Raw genomic sequence first — 24,333 nt, 5'->3', positions numbered from 1 at the left:
ATGGGTTATTATTTTTGCACTCCATGTTGTTTGATCTCAATCCTTCATTCTCCTCTAAAAAAATAACACCACAAATAAAAGAACCAATGCCATTGGCTGACAGTGCAAGTCACTTTGCAGAGGGCCCTTAGCTGGGTGACATTTTCCTAATTATTCCAAGTCAAGCATATATTTTCATCCAGTACACACCACTGAAAAAAGCCATCACCGTGTTTACAGAAATACATCATAATGATACACACTGCTGTTTAGATACATTTACGTTAGAATTCTGACTCAAGCCTTTCATTTGACATGTTTTGCCACGCAGTTTTGGTTAAGTGTTGCCACATTAAACAGACATCAGCAAGACGTGCAACATATGTGCAAACATCATTTTCCATTACATTTCTAAAAATTTGTATATGAGCTGTCAAAAATCACAGTTCTCTACAGTGAAATGACATAGCATTGAGTGACAAAAGTTATACATTGAAATCTTTTCTAAAAATGAAGTTACCTAAGAATGAGATTTTTTAAATGATTGAAATCTAAGAAAAAACTAAGGAGGTAGTTAGTGGGTATTAGGTTTAGGAGCATATAATAAATGGTAGAATCCAAGTAAAGGCAATGTTATGTTTGCTTTTCTGAAAACAGTGCACGTTTCATCTTATTTGGTGCTATATCCATATTCTTATAGCAACAGAAGGGAGGAAAAGTGTTTAAAGGTGGCAGCAAAAAGTGTAGAGATTGTGAACTTGTAGGTTCCCAAGTTTGGACTATTGTCCATACTTTGGGAAAACATCTGATAATACAGGACTGCTAATTTTATTGACATTGGACATTGACATTGACATTGGAAACATGGAGTTGTTAGATCAAATATATTGTAATAATTTATATCTCCCTATAATCCTAATGGGGGCATCTCTTAGGTCAATGTTTTTATGACTTAGAAGGGATAAGACCCAGAATATAAAATCACCCTCTTGCTCTACAGCTGTGAAGTAGTTACATGTATCTCTCAATTCCCTACCAAAGGAGACCAGAGCAATTTTCTGCAGATGTTCTGATCTTATCCTCTCCATTCCTAGTGAAGCCCCAGGAAACACCAATGGTGACAATAACCTAAATGCTGTGGTGAAACTGAAGATCAAGTGAGTGAGGCCGGTTTTAAGAGCTGGATGAAATATTTTCAAGTAAAAAGGGATGGTATGAACTTTAATGTTTAGTTTATCTCAAAAGCACTTAACATTGAGGTTAACCATAAGATTCTGAACAGGGGGGAGAAATGGTGGGAAAATGGGACAACTGTAATAGAAAAACAATAAAAAAAAAAGATTCTGAACAGTGCACTTTCAAAGAGTCAGTGATAAATGTGACTTTAGTAACTACTCACAGACTATGGGTCCCCTCCACAGGTTCCTGGCCTATGTCCTCCATACAAATCAGTGAAGGGTTAACTACCCTCAGCAAAGACCAGCATAACACAGACAATCCCAGACCAAGATGATGCTTAGATGTGAAGATGTGTGGAATTCTCAAGGTTACAGGCAAAGGGTTAAACACTGAAAGGTTTTTTTTTGTTGTTGTTCTTAAAAGCAGTGGTCAAATATTGCTGCTATACAAAAATGACATGTGCTCAGCAGTATAGATAACTGAAGTCCAATGCCAAAAAAGAAAAATGGACAGATAAAGTTAGGTGATATTTTTCTTCTGGCCACGATTTCATATCACCAATGAATCTTATAAGATACTGATTTCCTAGACCCTAAAACTTCAGGAAGTATCTTTTTCTTTGGATAGCCAAAGATATTAATCTCATGGTTCCCATAAGCAACAGCACACTTGCCTTTATATTTCTTTAAAAAGAAAACAACTCAAAATTTTAGCTAACTTGCCCAAAATAAGATCAAAATATTACTTCTCCCCACAGCATTTAACTGATCTGACAAGTGACCATCTCTATATTAACCTAGGCCTGTGCACAGAGTTGGTGCTAATTACTGAGCACAAAGGATAATTTATTATTTTACTTTGACAAAAAATGGCAAAAAAGAATGCTTTATAAATGGATATTCATAAATTTTAAATGAATTTCCAATCAATTTTCAAAATCCTTCATTATGTCTGTAGACATTAATAGCCTTCAAAAAATGCTGCCCATTTAGCCCTTTGCTTACAAAGAATGTAGCAATCTGGATTAGTCTGATAAAGACAGTCTCTCCTGACGTCCAAACCTGAAACCCCAGAAGTAGATTCTAGCATCTCTGTAGCATTTGTGGATAAGAAATGGTTCCAAAGACACTATTAATTTCACATATGGAACACAACAAATTAAACTGGGGAAAATGGATGTTAACTTAACCAGAGCTTGCAGCTCGGGGGAAAACTGGGGGAAGCAGGCACGCACAGTGGGATGAAACATTTTCATCAGTGACAACAAGAAACAGAAGTTTTATGCAAATTCTAAAGATCAACTGAGCACAGAAAGACCCTCCAATTTCAGAGGAATTACAGACAAGCCCCTTGCATAGCTATCAGAACGGTCTTGAAGCTGTGTGTTTACAATTCCAGAACATCTGGTCAATTCAGTAAATACCATCCGTCACACCACTTGTTTGGTCTTCACTGCACCAAACAACTAATTGACTGAAATTCTTTGTTTAACCCATCACTTTGGCATTGTTGTCAATAAAGCCAGATTTTCGATAATGGGGACTGGATCTATGAACCTACAAAATCAAGCATTTAACAATGGTTTTGGATCTTTGGATGTTTCTTGACTGACATAATGAAAACTATTACTCTTTGTAAACTACAGATCACACACGGGAACACTTTTTGGTAAAAATAACTGAGAAAAACAGCTGTCTTCCAATTAATCACTGTCTAGAGGTGGCTTCTGTTCTCTGCTTTCTAGTCAACAATAGGCTCTGTCAGCACAGACACAGCATATGATGTCACCTATTCTATGTCTCTGCTGAGAAGTAGGAATTCAAGTCTTTGGAAAACATAAAGACAACTTATTTGGATTAAAGAGAACGCTTGTCCCTTGTCCCTTTAAGTAATTCCCATGGGCAGGAACACTAACCCAATGGGGACCAGCTCTGCTCAGGAAGCAGAGTTTACTTAAGGTTTCAGACAGGAGCCTAGGAGTTCACTTATTTTTTTCCCTATCCTCATCTTCTGGCTAGTAATCTTTTAAAACCAATTGTAGTTTTTTCTTTTTTATAATATTCTGCAAATCCACGGTAGGCCCCACAGCCTTCCCAAACAACCCTAAAATGGATTTCTGTTTGGGAACTGTGGCTAAAGGTCAAGAGAGTTTAGAGTTAGGATGCATCAAGTCTGACAGAATGCCGTGCTTTGGACTCAGAAGTGATGGGAACAGGACATTCACAATGGGAACTCTTGGGGGGACCAGCCGCTACAAGGGGGGAGTTTTCCCCACTAATCCCCAGACCCATCTTGGGAATTCTTGTTGAAGACGTCATCCTGGGCAGCATGGTGATCGATCCCTTCATAAAACGAGCCCCCGTTGTGCAGGAAAGTTCCCACCGCTCGTCCCTGCCGGGCATGGCCCACGGCGTCGCTGAACACTTTGTTTATCTGCTCCTCTGAGGGCATCCACCAGTCGGGGTTGGAGGTACAGTGCATCCTAATGAATTCTGCGGGAATATACGAGACAACAAAAAAAGAGAGACAGAAAAAAACAGCTGGTTTTTGCAGAAGATGGCAGGAGAGATGACTTAAACTTTAAGAGACGCTCTGCAAGAAAAGCTTTATGGGAACTCCAATGCAAATGCCATGATGATGCCCCTCCCTGGACCCGATTTATTCCACGCCCATTTTCTCCTCATGTGCAAGAGTAAAAGTCACGCAAATGAGAGGGTGATCCTTCTAAGGAATGTTTGCTACTGAAATCAGAGGTAAAGTCAATTTGCAAGACATGGTCGACGCCTTGCTTGGTAAAAGCTACTGTTATATTTTCAAAACCCCTGTCGTTACTGCCTCATAGTTTTAGAATGTTAACTCTCTCCAGAAGCAAAGGAAATATCATTCATGTGGCATTCTCCAAACGGCTACTAATTTGTAGACTAAGTGCAACAAAGTGAGAAACTGCCTGAATTTTAGTTCAGAAGAGGATTGCACATTCTTAAAATCTTATATTACAGGCTACACTTTTTTCTCTAATTGTGGTGTCTATATATGCACTGACAGATATTTTTAAAATGGGATTGCCTCTAAATATTTAACTTCACCAGAAAGCAATGAGCAGGCCTGGAAGAGCGACTATAGAAAAAGTAGCCAAGGCTACAACGAAACAAGCCCACGTTAACACTTCGTGTTTCCTCAGGGGCAAAGGCACACACATCATGCCTCCAGAGCTATTTTAATACGAGCAGTTGTACAACTAAGTGAACATTTTAGGAAAAATTCTAAGTCAAAACTGTGTTTTTTTGCACAGCTGGTTGAGAGTTCAGGATGACTACTATTTACACATCGTTTTCTCTCCGGCAATGCTCCCTCTAGAAGACAACAGTTTTGACTGTATGACTGGAATTGTCTTAAATTTCTTAGTGAAATGCATGCTCTACCCACCCCTGGGGGAAGCTAATGCTTTCAAGGACAGGAGTAATCTCATGAATGGAACTGGGCCCATCTCGTGAGCCTCGCTTGGAGAGGCAGGGCACTGCCGAGGTTGTTGGCACCCTTCACTCTGAGCCTGACGTGAGAGACTCACTTGCCCCACCTGAGTCCCAGCCCTGGTGGCCTTCCTTGGGAAAAGCACTGTTTATTCAGCTCCTTACTCTGCAAACTGCCCTCAAGCAGAGGGCTCACCCTGGGGTGCAAGCCGGGGAAACACTGAAGGGTAATTCTCCAGCCTAGGTCACCATCATTACAATGCTGGGCAGAGAAAGGGAGGCATTCTGGGACCTCAAGGGCTCGACCATTTACACTTCCTGTTTATTTCACTTGCGTTCGCAGCTCTTCGCAAGTGTCCTCGCAGCACCTCTAGCCAGACTATTGGCTACAGAGGCCAAGGACTGTTTCCCGGTCCTCTTCTGTCCTCCTCAGGTCCCTGCTGTCTTCAGTAACTGTGTCTAACTCCCCTCTCCCTGTCCACGCCCCCTCTCATATGAACACAAGGCAGTGAAAGGCTCAAAAAGCCAGCGAGAGGAAAGCAAGACGGAAGGCTAACGGATGAGGACACTGCAAGCCTGCACTCTGTGAGGATGTGTAGCTCAGGACACCTCCCCTCCTTAGCATCGATTGCTGTGACAGGACTGTCCCTAAGACTGTGGCAGATGCTCAAAGCTGAAAGCAGAGCTCATTCTGTCCTCACAGGTCCTCTAGGGCCACCTTTGGGAGCAGGTCAGCCCAGGATTTGATTTTATTCCCCAAAGTGTCCGGTGGGCTGAGGCTTCCTTTGGCCATTGTAACCTTGCTCAAAACAAGGACATTCACCCTAGGAGTCACCAGGCCTAAACCTTTAGGGAGGGAATCCCATCTAGGTCACAGGAAGGCCCCAGCATTTCAGCCTTTGGGGACAGACATGGAAATGCTCTAACCAGCTGCCTTGGACACAAGCAATCACCATTTCTTGCCTACGTATTCTCCAGGGGTGGCCTGAGGGTCATATCCCCAAGAGAGGCATGAACTGGAGAAGGCAGAGTCCGGTCAGCCAGCCTGGATCACATTAGTGTCAGAGTGCCTGGCAGCTTGCTCAGGGCAGTGGCACTGGCGCTTTGGGATGGACATCAATCCCTCAACTTCACCAACTCACTAGTCAAAACATAAAACAGTTTAGTAAGAATTTCTGTAAAGGGACAAACCATTATGAGGCCTCTTATCCTGAATCCCTTAGAAGCCGCAGGCAACTTCTGGAGCTCACACTGAGAGGACGTTCAGGGGCGCTTGCAGGCCCACCACTGCCTCTGGTACTCTTGGTGAGTAACTGTCAGCTCTGACAATGTTGGGAAAGAAGGGACACCATGGCTAGTTTGCTCGGAAAGGCCCTGAAAATTTCCATCACATCCACTCTGAGCAAGTGGAATTTTGAGATAGGCCAACAAGGGGTGCTCTGGAGCACCTGTGCCTACTCCATACTGGTGTTTCCATTCCGGGTGGTTTCTGAAGTAAGGGCCGCTGGCAACAGTTCACCTCGGGTGGTCCTGAGGTGCAGCAATGCATGCCTTCTCGTCCCCACCCCAGACCAGTTGAACCAGCAGCTCAGGGTGGGCGTGGGAAATCTCGGCTGCTAACAAATACTACACATGCATTTTAGGCAACTAACAATAACTGTGGGCCTCCCAGGAAGAAGTAGAAGAGTTTGTCCTGTGTGACAACTGAAGTCTGATCAGTGCTCATGTGTTTCCCTGTGACATTCTTGCTAGAAAATGTTTTGATCCATGTCCAGAGTAAGTCACTATCAAATCTTTCCAACCAATGAAATCACTATGAACTATATAGGTTAATAGCTGAGCTTTTTGGTTATGAATTTTTCCAGGTGTGAATGATGTTTCTGTTGGCCCAATAATGTTCCTAGTTGTCTGTGTCTGTTTCTCGGAATCTGCTGGATGAACTATGTACCTGCTGATTCTTCCTCCTCACCCTCTACCCTGGCCTACCAAGGATGAGTCTGCTGCAAAGTACTGATAAAACCTAAGCAGTATTTTTAATACAGGAACTTTTATTTTGAAACTAATAGAATAAAGTTTGACTGGGCAAGTAATACTTCAGGCACTAAGGAAAATGAATTCTAAATAAATTTAAGGAGCTGGGGGCAAATATTCTTGAGAAGGAAGCTATATGGAATCGGGGGAGTGGATGGGCTACAGGCTGCAAAGGAAATGGCCTAGGTCAATTCCTTAATGTGTAAAAAAAATTCCATGTCTTCCCTTCCTCTGTGCATTTCCCAGTGCTCCAGTTCTGCTGGAGGTGGCCTTCTCTGGCAGCACATCAAGTCTGAATTTAAAGCGTGAAACATGAGGCGCTATGAGAGGCTTATGTGCCATTCAGTGAGAACACCAAGGCTAAAAGCACACAAGAATTTTTCAAAAGAACTTCTCGATACCAAGTAGATGGGCCACATGAAGCCTATACGGTCTCAGTGGAAAAAAAACCAAAACACAGGAAAGGCTGAACACTTGCACGGGAGCCACGGCCAATGCGGTGAAATGAGATCACAGATGGCGACACTGAGCGGAAGGATGCAGTACCTCGGAGGCATGTTACTTTAACTGGATCCAGAGGGCGTCTTTCAGGACCTGTCTCTCCTGACTGCACTGACCTTTTCCTTTTCCCAAGGCCGCATGAGTACTTAAGCTCATCGGTCGTGAAAACAAATCTGATGAGGTATCGAAGGAGCCGTCTCCCATCTTTCTTTGAAGAATTTACAGCCTCGTCCCACTGTTTGCTCGTTATGTAGACAGGGTAGTTGTTCAACAGCTGCTTGCTTCCCTGGAAAAGTGAAATGTTTTCTCATTACCTACTTAGCCAGCCAGCCAGAAGCCCAGGCGATCTCCATTTCAAAGGCAAACATGCTTTTTAACCAAGCGACTATGTGCTGACAATGAACCAGGTATTGAAGAACACCAAGTAATTGCTCATACACAGAACAGGCACTTTTCAAATTACATTTGCATTTTCTATAACAAGAGCCAATGAGGTATAATGAACACCTTTGAAAGAGGAGCTATTTATAACTTGCATTTTAACAGGTAGGTTAAAATGTGTCAAGATCCAATGACAGGGAACACTATTTAAATATAAGCCGTAACTTTCCTTTTCCATCTATTAAAATATGCAGGAATGACTTTGAAAAGTGTGATCAAATAGGTCTCTTTATCCTTCGGTTGGCAGTTACGTACTTTCAGAAATGATTCTGGTGGACTTATTTTCATATTGTATCACTTGTGTTTATGCACCTAACACCTGATAGACACTGATTACATTGCAGTGGAAACAACATTAGAGTAAATTTTATAAAGGGGGAACTGTGGAAACTGAAAAAAAAATTAGTAATAATGCATAACAGGTTTTTTCAAATTATAGCTTTTGCAAATGCCACTATGTCAACTCAAAAATTTTCTTACTTTCACCTTCATAATTTATGTCTGCTATAAAATTCCCAAGCTAAATAGTTGCAATGGGACTAATTATAGGAATTTTTGTAACATTTATAAGCCATGTTTAGTCAATTGCACCTACACAACTGTTACTTTAGTTCTGGTTCTTCATAAATTCTATAGTCCGGGACAATTAATTAACCCGTGATCTGTTTTAATGGACTCCTTCCCCAGTAATTGAGGTGTACAAAATAAAGATGGGAAAATATAACTGCAAATTTACTACAGGTTATGAATTTGTTAATGTTTGGGTCTATGAGGGTTTTATTTCACAGAGTGTTCTGTTCAGTTAAGCATTGAAGGGCAAGTGGCACAGAAGCTAAGAGGAAAGAGGCAGCCAGACGTGGCTAAGAAACTGTCACCAAATTATATCACAGCATTCATCCTCCCTTGAATTAGCAGTAGTGTGACTCAGTTTCCTTTTTAAGGAAGGAGGATGAGGCACAGGTCTGTGCTTTGAATTTACAGTCAGCTTGGGTGTGAATTGAACTTGGTTCTAGGTCTTACTTGTGTTTCTTGAGCAAGTTTTTACTTTGGTTTGCTGAACCCAAGTTTCCCTAGCTATAAAATGGAAGGAATGAACTCTACTAGCATGGGTTTAAGATACGAGTGTTTGGGAGCATAAATCAACCCTGTCTCTGGGCACTCTAGATGATCACATGATGGGCAGGACCCCGAGGTCCCAAAGGGTCCCTCAGCCCAGGCCACTGTCTCATGGCAGGAGGGGGGATGGAGGAGTGACTTGAGTCTGTGGCAGGGCAGACAGAGAAGCGGGCATGAAAGATGCAGACTTAAGAGGGTTAGGCAACCAATTCAGAGAGCCAGGGTGTGGGGGACTGAGGGGTCAAGATGATTCCAGGAGAAATGGTGGTGCCCTTCACAAAGCTAAGGGATGGAGGGTATGTCTGGGAGGGGGCGGATAGCAAGAGAATTCCCCAACTCCCATGCACAGGGAGGGAAGGACTTACAGGGCTCTGACCAGTTGACCCCCCTAGGGCAGCCAATGGAGCCTGCGGAAGGTGGGACCCAGGGCTGGTTCCCTCGACCATGAACTGTGTCAGAAGTATTTCTGTGGAAAACCCTTACTAAACTCTCACTGTATACTGAGCTGTGGACAAACAGGCTGAGGTGGCCACATGCACTTTGCCCCTCACAGGCTGAGATACAAGTAAGCTCTGGAGCAAGCCCCATGCAAGTGACTTAACTTCTATAAACCTCACTGCTCTTCTGTCAAAATAAGGATAATAATCCCAATTTGCAGGTTTGTGGTGAGGAGTCCACCCGTCTCCCCACCAGAAGATAAGCCCACGAGGGCTGGGACTGTTATCTGCTTCATTCGGTGCTCTCCTCCCAGTGCGTGACACAGTGAATTCAAGAGAGGGCGTGTGGTGGGGCTGGGCATGGGCTGCGGTGGCAGGAAAGGACCAGCCTTTTGAAATCCCTCCTCCAAGTTACATGGGAAGGAGCAACTGCCCAACAAGTCTCAGGTCGCACTGACGGTGATAGTCTGAATCTGCACTAGACTTACTCTAGCCTCTTCACCTCGTGTCTCGTAAGCAGAAAACTGCATAGTCATGCAGCTGAATCCGCTAAATGGTATTCACAGGGATAGAACTTTAATATTATCTTAACTGGACACAGGGAATGCTGATGGATATTTGACCACAAGATGACAGAGCGTCGACATCCTACCATTAGCAGCACGAACAACTCATCTTGCCAAATGGAGAAAATTTAACTACTTAAATCTATTGTTATCAAGCCTAGACATTTATAACCTCAGTAAGATACAGTGCAGTTACTTTTTCCAATGAATTTAGGTTCTAACGTCCCTAAGATGAAAATAACAGACACAGAAAACCGAGCCTTGAAAATCCTGTAGAAGCGTACTGTGGTGTAACAGATACACCATTACCATCAAAACAGACCACTTCTCTTACACTTTGGAAGAAACCAGTTTTTTCCATCGAGATCCAGGGTACAAAATGCCCATGTGCAGGGACCTTAATGTTCGGGAAACACCCTTCTAAACACTTGAGGATCTCAGTTTGGGGCAGGTCACAGAAAGGCCTTCTGGAACCCGGGCTCCGCCTGAGGCAGCGACAGGCTGCTGTCTCCCAACTCCAGCCCCCTTGTGCCAAAAGGAGGGTAGAAAAGCTGTCCACACTGTTTACGGCTATTTCTCTCATCCCCCTGAGCACACAGTTGAATCCCTGGGAGTTAAACAAATGTATCATCTTTTGCCACAGTCTACATACTCATAGGTAACAGACCCCTGAGGCTCAAAGAGTCAAAAATGTATTTTGCTACACGATCTGTTCTGATATATGTGGGTGAGCCATCAAGAGGATTCATTTTAAGAAAATTCCAAACGGACCAACATTTACTTTTGCCAAGGGAGACCTACCTCGCTGGGCTGGTCAGCCGGCTGTGGGATCAGGAGCTGGTTGTGATGTTGCAGCACTGTCTTCAAGTAATCCAGCACGGTCTGGCAGGGCACTGGGGGTGAGAAATTGCAACAGTTATACACCGGATATCCTGCCACAGGAAAACAAAACTTTTAAGGTCTGAAAAGATTTCTGATGTAAACTTGTAAAAACAAAAACAAGAAAGACTTATTTTCTAATGCAGACAGGATCTTCTTGCATTTAACAGCCGTCATTATTTCAGTTTGTAAATACAGAACAGATGCTACAGTTTTGGGGAATTTTTTGGCTTAGCACAATTCCTTGAAAAATTTCAAGTCAAACTTAATCTAAGATGAATTTGGGTCAACAACAATGACTGAAGAACAGTTCACAGAAGAGACATGATTTGTCTTCTTTCACTAAAGTTGTAACAGTAGTATCCAATGATGCTTTTTAAAACTAATATACTGAAAACTAGTGTTTCACTATTTTTAATCAATAACATAATCAATAACATTTTTTTTTAAATCCTCACTTGAGGACATTTTTTTTTCATTGCTTTTTAGAGACAGAGGAAAGGAGAGAAGGTTTAGAGTAGGGAAAGGAGGGAGAAAAGAGAGGGAGAGAAACATTGATGTGAGAGAGAAATATCAACTGGCTGCCTTTTCATACAGACCTAAATGCGACCTGATTGGATCCCACCCAGGGACGGAACTTGCAACCCAGGCACGTGCCCAGACTGGGAATTGAACCTGTGACCTTTCAGTTTGCAGGATGATGCCCAACCAAATAAGCCACACTGGCCAGGGCAAGGCTCATTTTTAATGACAGATTTATGCCTAGTTCTTTGGTAAGCAGAAACGCCATGCAATTGAGTCCTGTATCCTGATAGGACTACACCTGACCAGGCAGTTCCCACTGTAAGTGTCCCATTCTCTCCCAAGAAACTTAATCAAGCTGGTCCAATTCATATTGGTTATTGTCTATTTCATGAATTGCTCATTGTTATTATTTTTTATGCATGGTCTTACAGAATCATTGAATAATTAAAATAAAACTGCACAGGTAGTAATCCAACATAGAGCCTGACATTTTTGTAGCACTGTATAAATAATTCTTACGTCTTAAGATTTATATTAGAGCCTTTTCAGGAGTACTAAAAAAATTGTTTTTCAAGGCCTTGGTAGCTCAGTTAATAACCTAATTTATGTGAATTATTGCCACTATGTCTAAGTTGTGTGTTTTCTTAAGATGTTTTTTGTCACACTGAAGATAATAATAAATATTTAACCCAAGTCCCAATTTTAAAGTATCATCACTGGGTTTTCTTTACTTCGTTTTTCTCACCACTTTAAAAAAGGCAGCAAACAGAAATGGTCATCTTCATCCACTGCTAACAGCTTTAGGATTTCTAGGCAACATCACATTGTGACGTAACAAATTCTTCTTTTGAAGATAGGAAGTAGGGGTGGGTTAGGAAATTTTTCTTCTTGCAATGAAGATTTTTCTTAAATAACCATCCTGGTAGATCTGTGTCTTACAGTCCTTTGTCACAGGCCACTCCTGAATTGTCAAATATACTCATCAAACTGAAGAAGCATTTGCTCAACAACCATAAAAGTCAACAAAAAGAAGGTGAACCTTTATCAGTTTAAAGTAGGACTTTCATTAAAACTGAAGTTGAATAAGACCCGTCAAGTACCTCTAATGTCACCTGCCTATTCCAAGCCTAATCCACTCTACCAGTTCCACAGTGGGTGAAATCAAATCTTCTGGCAACGAGCATCAATTATGTGGAAAAAAGAAGAAGGCGAGAGAAGCTGATGGAGGCAGAAAACAGGGCTGTGCTTGAGTTCTGGTTTTCACCCATTGTGGCCTTTGGCATCCATTTAACTCCCATGTCTAAATCTGCTCTACACAGGCCTGAGCAGGGGGACCCCAACAGCAGCACCTTGTCCTCATGGTTTGTGGTTAGAATCTAATGCAACTGTATGTACGTCTTTGCTTTGCCAAGGGACACGGGCAAGGTATTACTCTGGATTTAGTTTGGAAGTTTTAGTAAACTTTGTCAATACTGATGGACTGATTAGGATTTGAATGAAACTTCTTTTGATCCCTTAGGTATATTTTAGTCACTAAAATGTTTATGAAAAAAATGTTTAAACAAAGCACAAAAATGCTTTTAAAACTGAATTAAATACTACTATTTGTGACAAGAAGGATGGATCCTGAGAGTATCATGCTAAGCAAAATAAGTCAGACAGAAAAGGACAAGAATCGTATGATTTTACTCATGTGGAATATAAAACAGAAAGCAACAAGTGAACAAACAAAAAATTATTGAACGTAAATAATAGTGTGATGGTCATCAGAGGGAAAGGGGGTGGGGGGAGGCTGAAGAGGGTAAAAGTGGGTCAATATATGGTGACAAAGGGAGATTAGACTTTGGGTGGTGAGCACATGATGCAGTATATAGGTGAGATATACAGAACCGTACACTCAAAACTCATACAATTTCATTTACCAATGTCGCTCCAAAAAACTCAATAAAATAAAATAAAACCCGAATATTCATTATAACCTCCACCATGTTAAATATAATTATGTGTTGCCCTGGCTGGGTGGCTCAGTGGGCTGGAGCGTCATTCTGTGCACCAAAAGGTTGCGGAATCGATCCCCAGTTGGGTATCTACAGGAGGCAACCAATAGGTGTTTCTCACGATGATGTTTCTCTCCCTCTCTTCCTCTCTAAAATCCTTTGGTAAGGATTAAAGAGAATAGTAAGTATGTGTATAGAAAAGACTGGAAAGGAATAAGCCAAAATGTTAATAATAATTAACCATGATAATATTTTAGGAGCAAGATTAGTTACTATTATGTTTATCCTTTATTATGCTGTAAAAACACGTTTTAGAAGATTTCTACAAGTGGGCATGTATTAGAATAACTGAAAGGTGTTTGAAGAATGTCTACAAAGAGCCCTTCCTTTGCTCTTTGTTACCCTCAGCATTGATCATACACCCTAGAAGGGCTTGGAGGTCGACTCCCCCATTCTTTACACCCCAAAATATTAAGGCAGCAGAGCAAAGCTATGCTCAAGGCCAGATGACTGAAGACATGGCATTTATTGGCTATAGGGAGTTCTATTTAGGGCAAGTGGGTCCTGTAGGTTGATATCTGGGCACAAGGTTGAAGGTCAGAAAGATAAGGCTGAGGCTCAGCCAACTGTTAATAAACTGAAATAACCACTATCCTGGGCCTTCTGAGTAATGCCCCTCCCTCCGGCCTCTTGCCCAGCCTGATCCTTAGAAGGCAGAGGCCTCCAGGGCCCTCTCATACCCAGAGCCCCTGCTCTTGCAGATTTGGAACATCATTCCTGACAGACGGTCCATAGGCATATGAAAGAATGCTCAACATCACTAGCCAACAGAGAGATGCAAACAAAACCCACAATGAGATACCACCTTACATCAGTCAGAATGGCCATCATCAACAAATCAACAAACAGCATATGCTCGTGAAGATGTGGAGAAAAGGGAACAGAACTTTAGTGCACTGCTCGTTGGAATGCAAACTGGTACAGCCACTATGGAAAACAGTATGGAATTTCCTCAAAAAACTAAAAATGGAACTGCCTTTGAACCAGCAATTCCATTGCTAGGATTATACCCCTAAGAATCCTGAAACACCAATTCAAAAGAACTTATGAACCCCTATGTGCATATCAACACCATTTACAATAGCCAAGTGCTGGAAACAGCCCGAGTGCCCATCTGTAGATGAGCAGATTAAAAAACTGTGGTACATTTACACAGTGGAGTACTATGCAGCAGAAATAAAGAAGGAACTCCTAACATTTGTGACAACATGGAAGGAACTAGAGAATTATGCTTAGTGAAATAAGCCAGGCAATGAAAGGCAAATACCATATGATATCACTTATTACAGGAAATGAATGAACAACACAAACAAACAAGGAAAATTGAACCAGAGGCATATAAACAAGGAGCAGACTAACAGTGACAAGGGGGGAGTGGGGAGGGAGAGAAGGGGGATGAGTAAGGGAAGGGTGTAGTCAAAGAACATGTATAAATAACCCACGGACATGGACAACTGGGTGGGGACTGACTGTGGGAGAAGGGGTGGGCAGGATGGGACGAAGCAATGGGGAAAAAAGCAGGGCAACTGTAATAGAAAAACAAACAAACAAAAACTTTTAATTGGGGAAAAAAATGAAAGCAAAATAAATAAATGAGGCAGCAAACCATCCCCCTCACCAAAAAAAAAATCCCCCAAAACTCCACATGTAGTAAAGTGAACAAAAGAAAATGTAAAGTATGGAAATGCAATTTTAGTGAATATTAGGACAAGGATTTTCCTTCACACTGTATATTTTTCTCCCTACCTGATCCTTCCAGAATTTGGCATTTGGAAGAAGTAATGACATAAGGTTCTCTGCATAAAACTAGTAAGACCAGTTGTTAATAGAGGTTTTGTTGACCATGACTTTGACTGGAATGGCATGCCTAAAGGAGGCATGCTTGGGCTCTGGTTGTTACCAAAAAGCCCTGAGGAACTGGGATTTACTTTCGAAGGTAATAAAAAGCCCACGAGAAAAAAGGCCTGGTACGTTGGTTTGTTGTGTGGTTTATGGCAATCTTTCCAGGGAAGGAATAAAGGCTGCTTTCCTGAAAGATGGCTAGAAGGAACCTGAAGGCACAATGGAAAAGCTGAAGGTATTGGAAAAGACAGGTGTTTACAGGCAGGGCTGAATGGCAAGTATGCGGCTCAGCTTCTTTGCCCTGAAGGGCAGACTGAAGGTCACCCTAAAGGTTCCTTGTGTAAGTTCCAGCAAAGCAGATTTAAAGATCATATCTGATTATTTGCTGCTCTTGTTGTGTTTATGCAAACAAACAGGATAAATTAAAACTGGACTTAATGCAGTCCCTTTAATGACAAGGAGGGTCGTCGTCGGCAGCCGTCCGTCTCGAGAGACGATGGTGTAGCTTCTTAAGAGTCTATCTGCACCGCCGAGAATGGCTGTGCAGTCCGACTCGGGAGTGACACGGTATCTGTCTCCTCCCGTGTTGAATCGACATCTTGCGATGACGCTGGAGTGTCCTCTCCAGTGAAGCTGAAGCTACAGAGCCTGGGCAGGGTGATATGGAGGGTCTGCTGTTGCCCATGCAGCAGACCCCCCCTCTCTTCGCAGCTGAAGGATCCAAGGGAAAGACGGAGTCAATACAGCTTGGCTTCAGGTGCGCCGCAGGAGTTGCCGGTGTTGACTACAACGTCAAACCGCCTTAGGGACTCCGGCTCCGGATTTTCTGTCGGGGTTTACTCCCTTAGCCTTTCCCCTGAAGAGGTATGCCGCAAGACAGCGGAGGTTTTTTGGAATCAGAGTTTTCCTTCTCTGATGTGCCCTGACTGGAAGATCGAACCAGCGACACTTAGCTCGCAGGCCGACGCTCAATCCACTGAGCCAAACCAGCCAGGGTTGACAAGGAGGGTAATCTTGAGGAAAATCACAATGCCCAGTGATAGACTATAAACTAGTGCAGCTAACTGTCTTTAAAGGTTATTTTCATTTAGAGTTTGTTTTTGTTTGAAAGTTAAACTACGTCTGTGACATCAAAGATACTTAATTTACAGGCAACAAGAATGTCAAATGCCTTGCAACTGGATGTCTTCCCAATAAGACAGTCTCACAGATTTAAATTAACATGTGTGTTCTGTTTTCATAGGTCAGAAGCCTGTGATCTCATTACCTGAGTGATTGTCTGTACATATAGGCCTCACTTAATCCTGTCTGCATCGCTGCCTCCTGAGACTCAACGGTTTTGCTGAACTAAGTGGCTGGGCTGGTGAAGTATGGGGTGGTCTGCAGCTTCATTTTAAAACTGGTTTCTCTTTTTTATCCTAATGGCTTGGACAGAAAAGGCCCAGAGGTATGAGAGAGGGGGAAACTTAAAATATTCCCCTCAGCCCAAACTAAGTATAGTGGGCAAAAGGGCTTTGGACAGGTGTGACATGCCTTGTACACCTTTCTCCAAAGAAGCCTTTTTTGTTTTCCCCTAATGTGGGACATTGAAAAATTAGTCCCTGCCTTTTGTTATCTAGTGGTTATGGTTTTAATGATGCCTTTTAACCCTGTTGCCAAATCTGTTGCCCCCAGAATACAACAAGGATGCCAGCCTGTTAAACCAAGCATGCCGTTGCCCAGGGACAGCCAACTGACCTGGAGTCTGCAAGATCCTTCCCCATGTGGTAAGGTCACCATCCCTTCCACACCCCCACTCTTATTAGGGATTTCTGGACCCAAGGGTAGGTAGGACTATGACCATATCCAGCTTAAAGCAGCTAGAGGAGCACAAGACCTTTGCCCACTGTCCTTTATAAGATTATAAAGGGTCTTAAGTCTGAGAGGGGGGAACTGTTACAGAGCAGGGGTTCCCCCTGATAAATAAATTAATTAAAAAAAAAGAAAAAAGAAAAAAGAAAAAAAACAGCCCTGGCTGGTGTGGCTCAGTGGATTAAGTGCCTGCCTGCCAACCAAAAGGTTGCTGGTTTGATTCCCGACTGGGGCACATGCCTGGATTATGGGCTGGGTCCCTAGTTGGGGGCGTGCAAAAGGCAACAGATTGTTTCTCTTACACATTGATGTTTCTCTTCCTCTATTTCTCCCTTCCTCTCTTTCTAAAAATAAATAAATAAAATCTTAAAATAAATAAATTAAAAAAATGAGGAACTCAAAACTGCAGCAATTTCCTATAAAAAGAAAGCTAAAATATGAAGGCACCCCAAATGTCCCTAATATCCCAATATTAATATTTATGTAGTGACATTTTAAAATGCATATTAGACAATTCTGGAAAGAGTATTAAGTACTTGGAAAAGAAGCTACAGACTGGAGTTCTTTTGCAACAATCAAAATTGAGAGGAATAGGTTGCAAATATTCTCTCTCAGGTACCTAAGCCACCTAAATGACTGTGCTGTCCTGAAAAACGAAGACGACCCCTGGCCTGGATGGCTTGTTTTCACCATGGTCAGCGTTAGTTAGCTAAATCCTCAGAGAAGGGTCTTTACAGAGTCTAAGAGAATACTAGTACATAACAGTTCACTGACAAAAAGGCTGGGGAATTGGTCCTAATTTTTGGATACTGTATTTTTTTTTCTTAGTACTGACTCTGGTAGGTTTGAGCTGTGTAATCCTGGCCAAGTTACTTAACCTCTCTTATCTGCATACAGTTACTGCACGGATTAACTGAAATAACACATGTAAGGCAGAAGGCACCCAGTAAATACTGTCTAATGTAAGTTACTGCTATTTTACGATGAGAAGCCCAGTGAATTTCTCAGAGAGGCCACTTAATCGACTGTGCTGACTTGGCTGCTGTATTGTCTGAGTGACTGTTAAGTATGGCTCTTCCAAGGAACTGCTCCAATTCTGTTTTTGCCTCTATTAAGGGTACTTGGATTTCAAGTGCCTAATATTCATTGCAGATCATTGCATTAAAATCTCTACCATAGTTTCTCTTCTCATTCCTCAAGTATTATTTAATCTATGTTGTTAGGTAATTATAAAACTCAAAACATTATCTCAAAATACACCACATACAACTTTACAGGGAAACCGAAATTATTTACTATCCTCGACAATCAGGCCCTGTGTGCTGATCTCCCCTTGAGGTGTCCTATTCGCATCATGTTTGTAAAGTATAAACTCCTGAATTGTAAACACCTACAAATAAACGATGAGCTTTAAGTATTACTCAGCCGATAGAGGCATGGTTCTGCTTTTTTTAATTGACCTGTGTGGATGCTATATGCCTGACTCTGGGCTAGGAATTGGGGAGACAAAGATGACACCATCTCTGCCATCAAGGACCTTACAGGGCCTGCCTCTCCTCATGTTGGTCATCAGGAGAGACAGACACAAAAGGAAAACCTTGCCCTGGTACCGACATTAACAGAAATACACTGATGTACTACATAGAACACTGATGTACTGTGTAGAGACATGGTTAGTTTCGCTTGGAAACTGGGGCAAAGGTTTGCTACAGAGGAGTACCTCTGTACCTCTGAAAGGTGAGTTGGAGTTTTTCAAGTGAGGAAAAGAACAGTATGTTCTTAGAAGAAATAGCAGGAGTAAGGGAAGCCCAGGGGTGAAAACTGTGTGGCAACACAGAAATCACAAACTGTCCAGTGAGGCTGTAATGCCTAGTGTGCAGTGGGAACTGAGAGCCAAATCTACAAAAACAGGTAGGGAAAGATCCAGGTAGTAAAGGACCTCATGTGCCACCCTGAGGGCACTGGACTTTATTCCAGAGACCATGTGAAGCCCTTGGAGACTCTTTAGCAGTGGGTGAGCTGGGGCTTCTCAGTGGGGAGAGTCTGGTGTCTGGGAGAGGAGGTAAGTTGCTATTGCAATAGCCCATGTGCGGAGACAGGCCCAGGTGAAGGCAGAGGGGTGAGAAGAGGAACCCAAACTGGGTTCCACAGGAGAAGGGACTGACTGCAAGCAGGGGAGCAAGACGCTTCATGGTTGGATCTGAGGTTTCCAACCTGGGGAACTAATTGACTAGAGACCTCTGAACAAGGTAATAATACCATTATAATCTAAGAAAACCACTTACAGTTTTCTGTATTACTAGGCACAGAAGATTCCCTTCTCTTGTTTTAAGCTGCCATTTATTGAGGGCTTACTGGGAGATCCAGTAGGCACTCAGTTGCTACTTAATGAACGTAATACTTCCAACATTCCCATAGTACTATTAACCTCACTTTACAGAAAGAGGAAACTGAGGCTCAGAATGGTTAAGTGATTTGCCAAAAATCATAGCTAGCAAGTAGCAGGAGAGGAAACCCCAACTCAAGTTTGACTCAAAATCCCCTCTTTTCCCCTCATGTTGTTCTCTCTCCCTCAATCTCACCTGCAGCTATAACAGGAGTTGTGAAGACTTTCACCGAATTCTAATTACTCAATTCTTCATTCCTCTCTGTTCCTATCATTTGCTCTATTTTTTTTTTTACTCAGAAGTCATGTCTTCACTGTCCTCATATCCCCCGCAGAGACCTGAGCATTTTCCACAGACACTTCCGGGCATGGTGTGGAGGGAGGGGACTGCAGGGGCGGGTACTAGCGAATCTACACCCCATTCACTCCGAGGGCTTTTTTTTTCTTTAGTTTGTCACAATTTCTTCCTTCATTAGAATCTATCTGTAATATGTCGTTTTTTTAAAATTTATTTTTGTTTTCCTATTACAGTTGTCCTTTTCCCCCATTGCTCCCCCCCCACCCAGCCCACCCCCTCTCCCACAGTCAATCCCCACCCCGTTGTCCATGTCCATGGGTTATTTATACATGTTCCTCTACTAAACTCTTCCCCTACTTACTCCCCTTCTCTCCCTCCCCCATTCCCCCCTTGTCACTGTTACTCTGTTCCTTGTTCACACGTCTCTGGTTCAATTTCCAAGGCCTTTTTGTTTGGGCAAAATTACTATTACCCCAAAGCTGACATTGGTTTATCTTTTAAAAAATCTCCTTGCTTGGAAAATGACAATTGTGGACTGCAAGGATCAGAACTGCATAACCCAAGGCCAGTTCTCCAGTTTGTAAGCAGTCGATCCCCCCTTTACTTGCGGATTCTGTATTTGCAGATTTGCCTATTCGCTAGGTCAAATCAGTATTTGTGAGGCTCTGGTAGGCACCTGCAGATCACTGAAAACTTGGGAGTTGCCTGATGCACCTATTTCCAGCTGAGACTGAACAAGGTAACGCTCTGCCTTATTTCAGCTCTTACACTACAGAACAAGTATCCTTCTCGTGGTCTATTCAGTGCCAGTTTTTACATTTCTGTGCTTACTGTTGGTGATTTCTTTGTTTAAAACGTACTCCAAATGCACAACTGTGCCGTCTAGTGTTCCCAAGTGCAAGAAGGCTATGATGTGCCTTACTCAGAAAATACGTATTAGCGAAGTTTCATTTGGGCATGAGTTAATAGTGCTGTTGGCTGTGAGTTGAATGTTAATCAACCAACATTATATATTAAATAAGGTCTCTTTAAAGAAAAATGTACATAAAACAAGGTTATGTATCAATTGGTTGATGAAAATGTTGTGGCCAGAGACTCACAGGAATTTCCCTTAGGAAACTAAGGGAACAGCAACTTTATGGAATATAACTACCGTGAATAATGAGAATAAACTGTTTTTGAGGGTGGAAGGGGTACTAAAATAGATCTGGAGTAAAGAGGCTTGGATTATATTTCTAGGTCTGCCACAGATATCACGTGTCCAGGTTCAACCTCTTTGTAAAATGGAAATATTAAAGTTACAAGGATAAATTGGAATAATCTTAAGTATACTTTTTGGTTTGCAAGCTGGCACTCAGTCCACTGAGCTGCACCAGCCAGGGCCCATAAGAATACTTTTTAAAAAGTAAAAAGTTCATGTCCTGGCTGGTGCGGCTCAGTTGGTTGGAGCGTTGTCTAATAAACCAAAAGGTCACAGGTTTACTCCCTGGTTGCAGCGTGTGCAAGAGGCAACCAACTGATGTTTCTCTCTCTCTCTCTCTCAAATCAATGAACATGTCCTTAAGTGAGGATTAAAAAAAAAAAAAAAAAAAGAGTAGAAAGTTCTTTAATAATATCAGTAAGTCTATTTTCCCCATGATATGTCATAATTATTATTTTACTTAGGAAATTATTTTTAAATTACCATATTTTATGGTCCTAAGATCTATATTTTTCATATTTTAAAATCTCTGAACTTGGTGTTCAACGATAATTAAAATGTGCATTTACAATTTGCAGTGTTTTTTCTTCTTAGGGGAACCTAAAGCATAGGTGTGTCTTACATTCACTGGGGTCTTAAATTAGATGAAACAATGGTATTTTATATCCACCCAGTCTTATGACTTCCCTTCACCTAGTGCTAACTGCAAGTTCTCTAAATGAACGTGAGGACTCTAACCTGACACCCACCCTACTGAAGACTTTCCCTGTCATTGTTCTTACTTCAGTAGTGGTGCAGCTCTTTGCATTCCTGATCCAGATAGCTTTTCCTTTGTGGCTTTTTTTCTTTTGACTTATTTTCACTTTCTTTTAAAAAAATTAAACTTTTAAAGAGACTAATTTCTAGTGTGATCATCAATTACAAAATAAAATGTGCTGATGCCACTTCTTTGGGATAAAATATTTAATTGCCTACATCTGCAAGTTAACTCCAGAAAGTAAGTTAGCAAGTACTGTTCAGAAACCCCTCGCTTGCACGTAGTTGATAATTAGTAGGACTTTGTTGAATGCTTTACAAATAATAGAGTAACAGACCCTCTCAAGTGGTGCTGGAAAGAACCTTCCCTTCTGCTAAGGTTCTACTGCCTTTCTTTCCCCCTTTTATAGCTGCCCGAGTGAAATCTTTTTTTTTTTTTCCCTTGTAAACGAGTAGGCTCATTTCTTTTGAACTTCACTTTCAAGAACTACTTTCAGGTACGAATGCTTTATTTCACGAAAAAGAAAAAAGAAACAGGAATCTCAGAGTTGTTCAACCGTATGACTCTGGAGAGGAGAGAAGTGACTGAGGAACAGTCTTGGCTCTGACCTCCAGCAGGTACCCCCATCTCCTTGTTAACCTTATCCCCACTGCTAACTGCGCGACGCTAGCACCTGCCTTAGAATCATCCATCCTGCTTGGCTATAAAAAGAGGGATCTCGCAACAAAAGAGCAGGCTCCACCAGAAGAAAGCCCCAGGTCCTCCCATGGGAATGTACCGGCCTCCAGCCCAACAGGGGCCTGCGGGGGGCATGGGGAAGTAGAGACAGTGCCGAGGGAAGACTGAGTCCACACAGCACTGGAGAGCTACTGCTGCAAAGTACTCTTGTCACACGCAAAACCGGGCTGTTACCCGCTGCTCTTTTCTTCAAATGGGCAACTGAAAATATCAGATTCCCCCCTCAAAAGAGACAGCACATAGAGTGAAAAGTGGCTTCTTGGGTGATCTGGTTGTTTAGTGAAGACAGAGGTTGGGCAATGATGCCTCTTTGTGAGTCAGGTTTTCATTTCTAAGTGACACTTTCAACCTGATGCCCAAGGCTGAGGTGTCCCTGGCTAGAGAGGGCATTTGTTAAGTAATCACAAATAAACTAACATTTTCTGCATTTTACAGTAATTTTTTTTTTCTATTCATAATAGACAATCTGTTTTTCATCTATATAGTTGGGTTTTGGTATAAATCATTTAAAGCAGTCATGGTTCTCTCCATGTAAAATGTCTACTGGTTCAGGTTCATGATTATCAACAGGGCTGAAATGTTTACAGTAATAGTTAGCTTAATATCAACCTGTGCCATTCAATGTCTGGCCATCAAGAGGGCCCAAGAAACTGCAGCATTTTTGCCTTTCTGGGAAGAAGAGAAGGACAGTAATTAGTGGCAGGTCAGTGATGTATCCTCTCTAACACAAACATTTAATCTGGTTCAGGTTCAGGAAATGAGGAGTGGACTGAACCCCCATATTTGCTTAGAACTTACCAAGGACAAATGGTTTGCCAAATGTTTAGGATTAGGAATTAGGCAATAATACTCTGGACACTTAGGTCCACCTGTCCCTGAACTCTAAAACTTGTACCTGTAGTTCTGAAGAGCTGACAAAGTAAGTATCCATAGTTAGTTAATCTCCAGGCCACTATTTTGTCCCTCAGTGAAAGAGGTGGTGTGGTGAGTAAACTGGAAAATACCCCTGTGAGGGTAAAACCCACAGTCAATCGACCATCATTTACAGAACTACGAAAGCTGTAAAAGCCCACAGCGTCCCAGCTGCACCCACATCTCTGACTTGGAGAAGCCGGAAGTGCTCTGGTTCCACTGTACTTTTGCGGATTCTGCCCAGCGTCTCCCCCTGCGGTCGGTGCTGGCCTGGCAGAAGACACCCTGACTGCATCTAACCCCATGGCTCAAACACGAGAGAGAGAATGGATTTACTTGACCTCTTGTTTCTCGCCCATTAAACCACAGCACTAAATCTAATTCTAAAATATTTGGAACCAAACCTTAGGTTTATTTGGAAAACTCTTTTAAATGAAAGGAAAATAAATTTCTGAATTGGCAATTCTTAACACTGGTTTTTGCTTCTTACGTGTACTAATAAACAAGTGGATAACTTCAACAAGACCCTTCTAGATCAGCTGCCTAATTGGATGGTACAAAGACACTGAGTTAGGAAAAAAAGTAACTTCTATTTATATTTATGTATCAGCTTTAAAAAATTTAAATTTATTATGTATGTTTCATTTTGAACATCATATAGTAGTATAGAACATCTACTACATAATTAACCAATAAATGTGTACATAGGTGCCTACATGCTCAACATTTTTTATCAATGGCTGTATGAGACTGAAGAGGTTTGAATGTATTATTCTAGCTAAAGGTCTTAATATTACTATCTCTTACAAGCCACAGACATGAAGGAATGAATTCAAAGAAATAAGGAAAATCAATACCATTCCAAATAGTTAAAAAAATGGCTTTGCAATCCAGAGAAGACCTTGTCATAAAGATGAGTTTTACTTTTCTGCAAATCTAGTGTCTCTAAGAGGCAGGAAATGCCTCATATTTAGCCAGGGGCACAAATAGTTTAGGATCAGCTTAAATTACTGGTCTGTCTTTGATCTATTCCTTTTAGTTTACAGCTGCTTATTAACTTGAAGAGGGAGTTTGCATGCTAAAAAGAGACCCTGCTTGTTGGAACTTAACAAGAAAAGCAAGAAATTAATAAATTAGAAGAGATCATTTGTTCCTTACTACTTGAGT

At 41.9% G+C, this 24,333-nt stretch overlaps 1 protein-coding gene across 1 annotated transcript in view; it reads right to left on the bottom strand.

The window, feature by feature from the left end:
• Nucleotides 1-3,432: 3,432 nt before the first annotated feature.
• The window catches only part of BEND4 (BEN domain containing 4), a 30,238-nt gene continuing 9,337 nt past the window's right edge, over nucleotides 3,433-24,333 (bottom strand). The window contains exons 3-5 of the mRNA XM_090268182.1: nucleotides 10,522-10,613; nucleotides 7,206-7,446; nucleotides 3,433-3,650 (exon numbers count right to left, since the gene is read on the bottom strand). Coding sequence (XP_090124308.1) covers nucleotides 3,433-3,650; nucleotides 7,206-7,446; nucleotides 10,522-10,613 — 551 coding nt within the window. The remainder of the gene's footprint in view (nucleotides 3,651-7,205; nucleotides 7,447-10,521; nucleotides 10,614-24,333) is intronic.

Source organism: Furipterus horrens, unplaced genomic scaffold (assembly GCF_987537825.1).
Source record: "Furipterus horrens unplaced genomic scaffold, mFurHor1.1.pri manual_scaffold_2, whole genome shotgun sequence".
Lineage (NCBI taxonomy): Eukaryota > Metazoa > Chordata > Mammalia > Chiroptera > Furipteridae > Furipterus > Furipterus horrens.
The sequence above is the reverse complement of the archived record's forward strand: the minus strand, read 5'-3'. Positions and strand labels throughout refer to the sequence as shown.